This window comes from Capra hircus, chromosome 27, assembly GCF_001704415.2.
Source record: "Capra hircus breed San Clemente chromosome 27, ASM170441v1, whole genome shotgun sequence".
NCBI lineage: Eukaryota > Metazoa > Chordata > Mammalia > Artiodactyla > Bovidae > Capra > Capra hircus.
In genome coordinates this window covers 12,488,051-12,499,763 of record NC_030834.1, presented here as the reverse complement: position 1 = coordinate 12,499,763, position 11,713 = coordinate 12,488,051, and the positions used below count along the sequence as shown (strand labels likewise).

At 50.1% G+C, this 11,713-nt stretch overlaps 1 protein-coding gene across 1 annotated transcript; it reads right to left on the bottom strand.

Moving 5' to 3' along the window:
- Window positions 5,370-10,872, bottom strand: GOT1L1 (glutamic-oxaloacetic transaminase 1-like 1). The gene is made up of 9 exons (XM_005698826.2): window positions 10,655-10,872; window positions 9,307-9,488; window positions 8,335-8,446; window positions 7,968-8,077; window positions 7,647-7,739; window positions 7,403-7,553; window positions 6,412-6,577; window positions 5,827-5,969; window positions 5,370-5,566 (listed from the first exon to the last, which is right to left on the bottom strand). The coding sequence occupies exons 1-9, from the start codon at window positions 10,767-10,769 to the stop codon at window positions 5,415-5,417; spliced, it is 1,224 nt and encodes a 407-aa protein (XP_005698883.1). The 5' UTR covers window positions 10,770-10,872; the 3' UTR covers window positions 5,370-5,414.

Below are 11,713 nucleotides of genomic sequence, written 5' to 3'. Positions count from 1 at the left end.
CCCCATCACAGAACCCCATCCTCCACTTTCCTCAGCCCAAGTTGGGGGTCCTCCCAACCCTGCCTCCCTCCAACACACACACAGACAACCGGGATTTGGAGGCGAGCCTTGGGGCCATCTCTACCTACGGAGGACTGGGTTTCCCACAAGCAGCGCCCCGTTCGGGCTTCTCCTGGTACATTTGCAGCCATTTGCAGCCACTTGCCGCCCATTGAAAATCGGGAACAACCTCGCAGGTTTTCTTTCAGTGGAAGGTCTTGCTGGACCTACAGCCAATGTAAAAAGGGAGAAGGCAGCCCCAGAAATGCTGGGAAAGCTCAGGGCACGCAATCACAAACTGCTGGACTCGGCGCCCGCAAGCGTGAGTAGAGACTAGGGGACACTCATCCCTGGATCCTTTGGAATCTTCTGGAATCCTGGCGCGTCCTGGCGGGGATAACCTTGGAGTCTCAGGGCACCGACAGAGGTGAATTCACTTGAAGACCAAGACTCCCCGGATGGCAGATGTAGGAGGGAAAGATGAGCACACCGTGGAATACTTCCTCCCTGGCTCCCTGACCCCCAACACTCATACATCAGGCAATTGAAGATGCCTGGGCCAGTGGGGTCCACGGGAGGAACCTGCCTGGCGCCAGGGAAAGCAGAACCGCAGTGTCGGTGCAGAATTGTCAGCCCCGGAGTCTGAAACCTGGCCTCCAGGCAGTCTCGCCAGACACAGACTGTGCATTTTATTTTATGTGCAGCGCAGCACAGGGGATCTTAGTTCTCCCACCAAGGATCAAACCGGTGCCTCCTGTGTTGGGAACCCGGAGCCCTAACCACTGGGCAGTCAGAGAAGTCCCAACCCGCTACCCTAGAGCTGTTGGTGGTGCCCACCTTCTCCAGTAGGGTTTTCCAGTCCTAAGAAAGCCTGTGGACCCATCGCTCCCTCTTCTGGTTCCTTCATCTCCTTGTCCTGATCTCTAAGCAGAGGGCTGTATCTGCTGGGCGGGGAAGGCAGGGGAGGGGAGGGTGGGGGCTTGGGGGGCAAATAGTTGTGCAGCTCTTAATTCTCTGCAAGGCAGGCGGTACACCTGGCTCCGGGCTCATGGACCCTGGAGGCCCCTCTAGACCCTAACAGTCTCCCTCTGGGCTCTGCTCTGGGTGCTTATTACCTCCTGGGGGTTGGGGGGCAAGAATGAAGGGGTAATGGAAGCAGCCTGCCTGGGGGAAGGCAGCACCCCGAAGCAGGGGTCAAGGCACCAAGGCTGGTCTGCAGCTCTTGTCAGCTGTGTGACCCAATCTGGACAGGTTACTGGTGCTCACCAATACTGTAAACAAGGATGATAATAATAATATTAACTTAACCTGCTTGAAATGAGGATTAAGTGAGAAGATGGACCTAAAGTGCTTAAATAGTGCAGCTCCAGGTAGCATTCCACAACCATCAGCTATGATAGTAAAGGTCATTGTTACAGTCTGGACTCCTTGGAAGAACCAGATGCATTCACTGACAGTTTACTCAACCCAAGCTCCCATGTCTCCAGTGTCCTACGCTGCGTTTCAAAGAAAGACTGGCTCCCAGGAATAAAAAGTGAAAAAATATTTCTTCCCCTGTTATCACCACCCAGAATGAAGAAATCCAAATGGAAAAATTGCCCACCTCCTACTGTTCCTAACAAATCATTATTTTCAGTCTTTCATATTACTCCTGGCTTATATGCATGGAATTCTGTATTCTTATTACTTATTATATAAGTATTTCACTGGTTGCATGTAAGTGTACTGCTGCTGCTGCTAAGTCGCTTCAGTCGTGTCCGACTTTGTGTGACCCCATAGATGGCACCCCACCTGGCTCTCCCGTCCCTGGGATTCTCCAGGCAAGAATACTGGAGTGGGTTGCCATTTCCTTCTCCCATGCATGAAAGTGAAAAGTGAAAGTGAAGTCATGTCCGACTCCTAGCAATCCTGTGGACTGCAGCCTGCCAGGCTCCTCCATCCATGGGACCTTCTCGGCAAGAGTACTGGAGTGGGTTGCCATTGCCTTCTTACCTGGTATTAATAATGATCATTTTAATGAATGCATAATATTCCACTAAGTTGATATGATTCCTTCACTATATCCATATTGTTCAGCTCTTAAGATGTTCACAAACTTTCATTAGTAATGCCGCTATGTAATCTTTGTTAATAAAACTTTTAAAGTAAAAGTTCAAAATAACTTATTTTAGGGAGTTCCCTGGTGGGCTAGTAGGGCTTCCCAGGTGGCTCAGTGGTAAAAAAAAAAAAAAAAAAAAAAAAAATCTGACTACCAACGCAGGAGATGCAGGAGACACAGGTTCGATCCCTGGGTTGGGAAGATCCCCTGGTGTAGGAAATAGCAACCCACTCCAGTATTCTTGTCTGGGAAATCCCATGGACAGAGGAGCCTGACGGGCTACAGTCCATGGGGTTGCAAGGAGTCAGACATGACCAAGCGTGCATGCCCATACTCTACGCACTGGTGGGCTAGTGGTTAGGATGACAGGCTTTCACTGACATGGCCCAGGTTCAGTCCCTGGTAGGGGAAACTGAGGTCCTGAAAGCCAGGTGGAGCAGCCAAAAATAATAATTATTATTATTTTAATATTTTCTTTTAAAGTTTATTTCTCCGAAAGCCATGCAAATCCAATCACCAAGACTAACCTCATATATATGTTTTTTAAAAGTAGTTTTTCATATAAAAGTTAAAATACACAAATATGAATGTTATTTGTAATCCCATCAGTCAGAGATGCCTTAGAAGCTTATCCTTCCAAATTTTTTTGAATATAAATATATATCGATACATAACCTGAAAGTCACTAGGATCATTTTATTAGGCTCAGGAGGTTGGGGAGTGCCTGGCTGAATAAATTCTATCTTTATGCTTTGAGGACAGTTAAAAACGCGATCCACAGGCACTAAGGGTTTTTCTAGAAATCTTCTGGCATTCAGATTAGAAGCCCTTAGAACCTGGGACATAGGAATCTTCAAAAGACCTGAGAGAATAATCTTCATCTGTGGATAAATACCGACTCAAGATAAATTCATCTTTAAGCACCAGGAAACCAGAGGAGATGACCCCACTTGCTCTATGAACTTGTTTGCAATCCTGCTCACTTACAAGACCTCTAGACAGAATCTCTGCTTCCTCTCACAAGAATTAAAATTTAGGGGAAAGGAACTATTTATTTTCCAGGCAGGAGCCTCCCAGCCTTTACAAATACATTTGGGGATCTTAAGCCCAACCCCACAAGGCTGCTCACTTTGTCTGCACTCCCTGTGAGAACAATCTTCAGGGAATTCAAAGAAGCTAAAAATGGACTTGCCTAAATCCTCGTGCTGTTACACTCGTAGTTACAGTTTATTACGGTGAAAGGATACAGACTGAAATTAGCAAAGGAAAAGGGTAGATAGGATGGAATCCGGGAGATACCAGGCAGAAGCTTCCAGTTTCCTGTCCACCCGTCCGGTTCCAATTGCACAGACAGTGCTCAATTCTCCCAGCACCAACATGTGACAGTACGTGTGAGGTGTTGCCAGTGAGGCACACCACAAGTTTTTACGGGGGTCTCAATCACGTGGGCATGCAGGGCCTGTATAACTGACCTCAACTCCTCAGTCTCCAGCCCCAGACACCCAGCTGGCACAGAATGACCCAAGGGCTTCATCACACAAAGCCACTCTTGTCAGGCAGGAAACTCGGAGAGCTCAGACTTCATTTCTCAGCCACTGGTCAAGGGCCATTCCTGAAGTCCCTTAGAATATATGAAGTTTGGGCACTTAAGTCCTGCTAGGTTAACCTTACCCTGAGACTTGCTTATTTACATGTCATCTCTTATGATTAGCTCCATTTTTACCATGTGAGTTGTCTTTCCCCAGCTGGTGTGAAGGGTGTCGTCATAACTGCTAGGGGTTTGCAGAGTTCTATGTATTAACAGACTCCCAATAGTCACTTTAGTGGCTTAGAGTGAATTTATCTTGAGTCGGTATTTATCTTGAGTCGGTGAATTTATCTTGAGAGCTTCCCAACCCAACCCAGGGATCGAACCCAGGTCTCCCACATTGCAGATTCTTTACCAACTGAGCTACAAGGGAAGCCCAATATATGGTATGGTAGGTGTTCAACAAATACGAGATGAATTTATCTTGAGTCGGTATTTATCCACAGATGAAGATTATTCTCTCAGGTCTTTTGAAGATTCCTATGTCCCAGGTTCTAAGGGTGGCAAAGAGTCAGACACGACAGAAGCGACTTTGCATGCCTACATGCAAGGCTCATTCTCCAACTAGATTGTAAACTTCCAGAGGAAATGAACTGGACTGTGTCTGCTTTTTACATAGCTTTTGATGCCTGTATCCTATGGTCTGCATATTTGTATCCCCTCAAAATGCATATGCTGGGGCTTCTCTGGTGGACCAGTGGTTAAGAATCTGCAGGCCAATGCACGGAACGAAGGTTTGATTCCTGGTCCAGGAAGATTCCACATGCCACAGAGCAACTAAGCCCATGTGCCACAACTACTGAGCATGTGTTCTAGAGTCCGTGCTCCACAACAAGAGAAGCCTGGGGACTACAACTGGAGAGCAGCCCCTGCTCACTGCAACTAGAGAAAGCCCATGTGCAGCCAAAAAAAAAAAATAATAATAAAAAGCATATGTTGGAACCTAAGCTCCGATGTGATGGTACTGGGATGTCATTAGGTCATGAAGGAGGGGCCCTCATGAATGGGTATAGTGCCCTCATAGAAGAGGCCCCAGGGATCCCTCACTCCTCCCACCATGTGAGGTTGCAGCCAGAGGCGCTGCTTATGAACCAAGAGATAGGCTTTCTCTAGGCACCGAATCTGTTGGTAACTTGATCCCGGCCTTCTCAGCTTCCAGAAATCTAAGACTCGTAATGAAGTTCTGTTGTTAACAGGACACCCAGTCTATGATATTTTGTTACAGCAGCCCAAATGGACTAAGACACCAGGTCAGGCCTCAGTATGGTATGTGAAAGTCACTCAGTCGTGTCCAACTCTTTGCAACCCCATGGACTATACATTTCCTTGGAATTCTCCAGACCGGAATACTGGAGTGGGTATTTCCTTTCTCCAGGAGAGCTTCCCAACCCAGGGATCGAACCCAGGTCTCCCACATTGCAGATTCTTTACCAGTTGAGCTACAAGGGAAGCCCAATATATGGTATGGTAGGTGCTCAACAAATACAAGATGGTCAGTGAATGCAAACATTCCCTTCTTCTCTGGGTCTTTTTTACCCCTCTTTGCTGAGGCCAGGCCAATACTTTATAGATAGATGGGGAGAGAGAGAGTGCTCTGCAGAGAAATGAACTATAGCAATGAATAATCAGCACAGGACTTTTGTAAAGACTAAAGCTTTATTCCAATCAGGGGTCATTTACTTTCAGAAGCTATTTCTCTGAGTCCTTTGTGAAGCAGACAGCCTCATTGATGCTCGAAGTGATGTAATCTATGTTGTAGGAATTGATACAGGTGAAGTTGATCCGACTGTTCTTGGGGATATAGATATGCTTTTCACTGATCAGGTATTCCACCTGTTGGGCTGGTGACGACCATAGGGTCTCAGATCCTAGGCTGGTACCATCCTGCTCCCCTCTAGCCCAGGGTGAATTATGGACGGCAGGAAGTCTCAGGATTTCTGGGGAACCACAAGAGTCCCAAAGCAGCTCCACTTTCCTCAGGAAAGAATCAAAGTCTGAGGTGAAGCTAGGGATGGGTTACCTAGTCCATGAAGTTTATGCTCAAATACAAGCCCAAATCCAAGGTCAGAAACGAGAGAGCTGTCCCTTCCTAGGTACTTACAGTTGAGTCCAAGATAGCTGTGGGACCCTTTCTGCTCAGTGATGTGATCCCAGGAGCCAGGGGTTCCCAGAAGCCGGAGCTTCTCCTTCACCTTTTCCTTGGTCATCATGACATTCTCTACAACCCCTTCCAGACTCTGTCTCCTGCCAAGGGAAGGACAGCAAGAAGTGGAGAGCGTAAGGTCTCCCCAGGCTCTCGACCTCTTCATTGCCTTTCCCCTCTTCTCCCTTTAAAAGTAAGCATCCATCTGGGATGGTTATAAACAGGAGCGGGTTTCAGCCCATATTAATGTAAGCAAGGGGAGCAGACTCTCCAGCCGACTTTGCCAGAGGAGCAGGTCCTTGGTGCTTCCTCATAATCTCTTGCCAACTGAGAGCATTCAAACAATTCGATAATAAGCCGACCTGTGCCCCCAAAGAGCATCCCGTTACCCACTCCCCCAACCTTCAGCACTGCCACTGGGGCTCCTCAGTAAAAGAGGCAACGTGGGCAGGAAGGGAAGCAGCCAGGGCATCCTGTGAGTCAGCGGGTCTGTGGGAATGCAGAGCCTCTGCCCATCTGTCCTGCCCCTCTCCCTGGCCTTACCATTCTCCCTGCATAGCAGGGTTACAGAGGACGGAGGTGATGATGCGAGCACCCGTGGTGGGAGGGTTGAGCCACAGGGCCCGCGCGAAGGTCATCAGCTGGGAGAGGACGCGCAGCAGGAGCTGGTTGTTGAGTGCCACCACCACGAGCGTACCCACTCCTTCGTCTGCAGCAATGGGACAGACAGCACCCCCACCGTGTCTCAGCACCCCCACCGTTCCCGGGCCGTGCCCTCAGTCTCTGCCTCCAGCCTTGCAGAGGGGAGGGCTGGACGACAGGGCCCTCCACCCAGCCTCACCAAGAAGGCCCCATCCAGGCCCCAAGAAGTCAGCGCAGGCTCTTCTTGCCAAGAAAAGTAGGCGCAAGTAAGAGTCTTAAAGGTGGAAGGCAGCCCCTCCCTGTGGTCCAGTGGTTAAGAATCCACCTGCCAATGCAGGGGACATGGGTTCAATCCCTGGTCCAGGAAGATTCTGCATGCCACGGAGCAACTAAGGCCCTGCACCACAACTACTGAGCTTGGACTCTAAAGCCCGGGAACCACCACCACTGAGCCCCTGTGCCCTAGAGCCAACCCTCTGCAACAAGGGAAACCACCGCAGTGAGAGGCCCATGCACCGCAACCAGAGAAAGCCCAAGCACAGCAACAGAGAGCCAGCACAGCCAAAAATAAATAGATTGCAAAAAGTTGTGTTTTTTTAAAAGGTGAAAGGGACTTGAAACATTGCTAAGTCCCTGCCCCTCATCTTCCAGTTGAAGAAACAGAAGCCTAAGGGGTATGAGATGATTTAACTGGAGTCAGCTTTAGCAGCTGAGCTGAGATCGTACCACAGACCCTGACATGTAGCTCAGTGCCCTTTCCCTCGGCCTCCAAGCTGCCCTGGGGTGCTCCGGGGCTCTGGGCTCTCTCCAGAGGGTAGGAGACGTCAAACGTGTCCTGTGCCCCAGGTGTGGCGCCATCAGGCCATCCCTGCTCCCCCTGCCCATGACGTACCATAAATGCCAAAATTCTTGGATAGAGACTGGCTGCAGAAGAACTCAAAGCCTTGAGACACAAAGTAGTGTAAGAATCTAGCATCTTCCTCCAGGTCACCGGTGGATAAACCTTGATAGGGAATGTCAAAAAATGGAAATATCTCCTTGCTCTGTAGGAGAAAAAGAGAATGAGAAGGGGGAGGGACTCCCGGAGGCATGAGAGGTGCTGAGACGGAGGGGAGCCAGGCGGGAGGCACGCTCACCTTCATCAGGGTCATCAACTGTGTCCACTGATGCGGGGTCAGCTGACAGTTGCCGATACTCCCGATCACAAAGACGCAGCCATGTGGGGCATGCTGCAGGGAAAGACTGTCCTGTCGGTGCCTCCCTGACCACACAGGTCACGACAGGGGGATGCTGGGAGGAGAAGCCATCCTCCACGTGGGTTCCTACTAAAGGGCTGTGAATCCGAGCCTATAAAAGGTCTTGGATGACCGGAGTCGGGGTAGAGGGGGTGATTAGGAGAAAAGGGAAGCTGTAAACCAGGTCTGGGGAGACGCTGCTGAGAGCGGGGGAACCTCTACCTCCACCACATCGAGGAGCATGTTGGGTTCCAAGCACAGATGCGCAGAGTCCCAGAAGGTGTGTTCATAAACTGTAAAGCCCATGTCCTGGAAGATGAGTCCATGAGGTTCTGTGGGAACACAGCACCCCCCGCCACCAGCTGGCATGAGAGAAGTGGAGAGATGGGAGGCAGACACACCAGAGAATGGGTCCGGGGGCAGGGGAGGAGGATGAGTCGCCGAGGCGAGGACAGGAACAGGAAAAGGACAAGAATACCGAGGCCCAGCGACCATTTTTCTCAGGACAGAGTGAAGAGGGAGAGCAGTGAAGACCGCAGGTGGTGGGGTGGGAATCAAGAATGGGGCGGGGCCAGGGCCTGCCACTCACCTTTTTGAGAAGAAACGATGTAAACAATCTGAGAATTCTGACACCAAGTTTTGAGGAACTGAGCCCCGAGTTGGAAAGCGCCGCTGTCCCCCACGGTTTGCACACCCCCTGCCTGCCAGCAAAAAAAGAAGGTGCCGGTGTCTCCCAACATTGGGGAAAGAGGACCTTGCTCTAGGAGGTCAAGGCCACGTGCTCCCACACGTGCACGTCCACTGACTCATCCAACCGGGTTTACTGAGCCCCTACTAGGTGCCAGACACTGTGGTGGGCTCTTGGGATACATAAGGGAATAGAATGAACCCCCTCCACCCCTCGTGGTGCTCACGTTCATAGCAGGCAGGGGCAGCCTTTGTCAACAAAGGACCAAACAGGCAATATTTTATGCTGAAATGGCAACCCCACACTCCAGTATTCTTGCCTGGAGAATTCCATGGACAAAGGAGCCTGGCGGGCTACAGTCCATGGAGTCCCAAAGAGTTGGACACGACTGAGCGACGATCACTTGATCGCTTGCTCACTCAGGTCGTATAACTACTCAACGCTGCCTTTAGAGCAGAAGGCCACTCTTGACAAGTAAATGATTGTGACCATTTTCCAATAACATTTTTCTGGACACTGAAATTTGAATTTCATGTCATTTTCATGTGTCCCCAAATATTATCCCTCTTTGATTTTTCAACCATTAAAAATCATAAAACCATAAAAAAAAAAGCATGATGGTGATATCAGCACCATTTCAGGTTCGGATCATTCCCTTCTTGAAAGAGCTGGCACCGCAGCAGTGGGGGCTGGTGTGGAGACCCCTGGCTTTGGGTCTTGATCCCAGCTCTGTCCTCCAAAGCAAGGGCTTGGGACACTCTGAACCTTGCGGGGCCCCTCTAAACTCTTTTCATGTTTGCGATTGTACAATCCTAGACCCCCAGTCTCTACTCCTCGTGTCTCAGTGAGCGAGGGAAGGGCCCTGCTTCTCACCCTGTTCTCCACAATGACTTGGCTGTTCTTTCCAAAGAGGAGGTTCAGGGAAGCCTGGACGAATGATTTCATGCCCATCACCGGCGTGTACTCATAGTTCAGGGAGGGATCTTGGGCAATCTGCTTTCGAGTCTTGCGCACCACGGAGGATACCCAGGGTCTGCCTTCACTGGTCATGCAGACTGTGACGGGAAGGGCAGAGGGGTCTTCTCTGGAGGCCCACTGCGGTGCCTGCAAGCTTGTGGGCTCTGCAGACAGCCCACGAATCTGTCCTGGTTCTCTTGGGGCTTTGGGGAATTGCCTAGGAAAAGACAACTTTCCTTTTCTCCCCCCTACCCCTTTATAAAAAAACAATGTGTTGTTAGTGGGTATGTCTAATTTTCACCTTTTTGAAAAAGACAAGAGAAACGTATGCCATTTTAAAGGGCAAAGATGATAGACAATGGGAGAGTTATAGGTTGGGCTTCCCTGGTGGTTCAGACGGTAAAAAATCTGCCTGCAATGCAGGAGACCCAGGTTCGATCCCTGGGTGGGGAAGATCCCCTGGAGAAAGAAATGGCAACTCACACACACACAGAAAAAAAAAGAAAAAAAGAAATGGCAACTCACTTCAGTATTCTTGCCTGGAGAATCCCATGGACAGAGGAGCCTGGTGGGCTATAGTCCATGGGGTCGCAAAGAGTCAGACATAACTGAGTGACTGACACTTTCACTTTTCATGTGGGACTGGACAAAGGTGACACTGACTTTCACCGTGGCGAGGGCTCGCTGCATCCCAGAACAGTTTAGGAGCCACTCTTGGTTCAGGAGCAGAGGAGGGAGAAGGGGAGAATGAAGAGGCTGGAGGAAACACAGTGTCCTCACAGGCTCCAGCACAGAGCTGGGGGCAAGGATACATGTGTGCTAAGTTGCTTCAGTAGTGTCCAACTTTTTGAGACCCTGTGGACAGTAGCCCACCAGGCTCCTTTGTCCATGGGATGCTCCAAGCAAGAATACTGGAGCGGCTTGCCATGCCCTTCTCCAGGAGATCTTCCCAACCCAGCGATCGAACCCCAGTCACTTACGTCTCCTGCATTGGCAGGTGGGTACTTTGATGCCACCTGGGAAGCCTGGGAGAGGATACAAGCCCTTATCAAATGCCAGGAATCCGCAGAGAAGGGCAGAGGGCCCAGACCCACCCACGAGGTTTTCTGCTTCTTTCCCCGCTGGCAATTCTGTTCACAGGAACAGACCTCCCTGTCTAGGGAGGTTTGTGCTCTCTTGACCCCCTGTGGCAGTGGGAACACTGCCCTCCTAGAGAAGGTCATGGTACCCTGCGTCTCACACCCCCAAATGACGAGGCTTCTACCTTTATAGGCCAGGAACATCTTGTTAGGGTTGTCATCTTGCTTGTATGTCTTGAGCAAGCTGCCCTCTAGCTTCTGGGCCATGGGCACATCTGTGAACACAGACAGAGTGGGCATCGCTGAGGGAAAATAGAACCAGGACTGCGCTCCTGCTCCTGCGTTCTTCTCTTGAAGGCTTCTGCCTGCAGCCAGCCTCCAAGTCTGGGCCACCCAGATCTGCCTCTTTCCAGAATCTTGGTGGCAACTGGTCACCAGAGCAACAGAACCCCATCACTCACTGTGTCTGTGGTGGCCCTCCTCAAGGGCTATGGGAGTATTCCAAGATGCTTGGAGAGGACCCTCTGAGGGATGGGGCTGGAGGAGGTCACAGTGAGGACATAGAATTCCCAGGCACTTCTCCCTAACTCACTGCCTCCTCTAGTCACCTAATCGACCAATTTTTTTTTTTTGGCTGCACAGCATGTGGGATCTTAGTTTCCTGACCAGGGATCAAACCAGTGACCCCTGAAGTGGAATCTTAACCACTGGACCGCCCATCTAAAATAACAGATCAGCCCCTTAGAAGACGCGGCAACACAGGCAGCCACGAGCCCAGACAGGGCTGCTTCTGCAGACGTGAAACCTCAGACCCAGCAGTAATGTGAGTCGAGGGATACATTTAAAAAGCTTCTACTTTCATTTTACTCAGGGGTCCAGGTGTTTAAAAGAAAAGAAAAACAGCACTGCTTTCTTCCACAATTATTTTCAAGAGTCCTATTTCTAGAAAGAGTGTAATCTGCCACTCCTGTTATTGTCTTAGTCACTCAGTCGTGTCCGACTCTTTGCGACCCAATGGACTGTACCCCACCAGGCTCCTCCGTCCATGGGATTCTCCAGGGAAGACTACTGGAGTGGGTTGCCATTTTCTCCTTCAGGGATCTTCCCCACTCAGGGATTGAATCTGAGGCTGCTTTGCAGGTGGATTCTTTACCACTGAGTCACCAGGGATGCCCATTAAGACCATCCTATTTCTCTGTTATTTACAATGAAGACTTCTACATTTACTAACTCTTTCAGTGGTG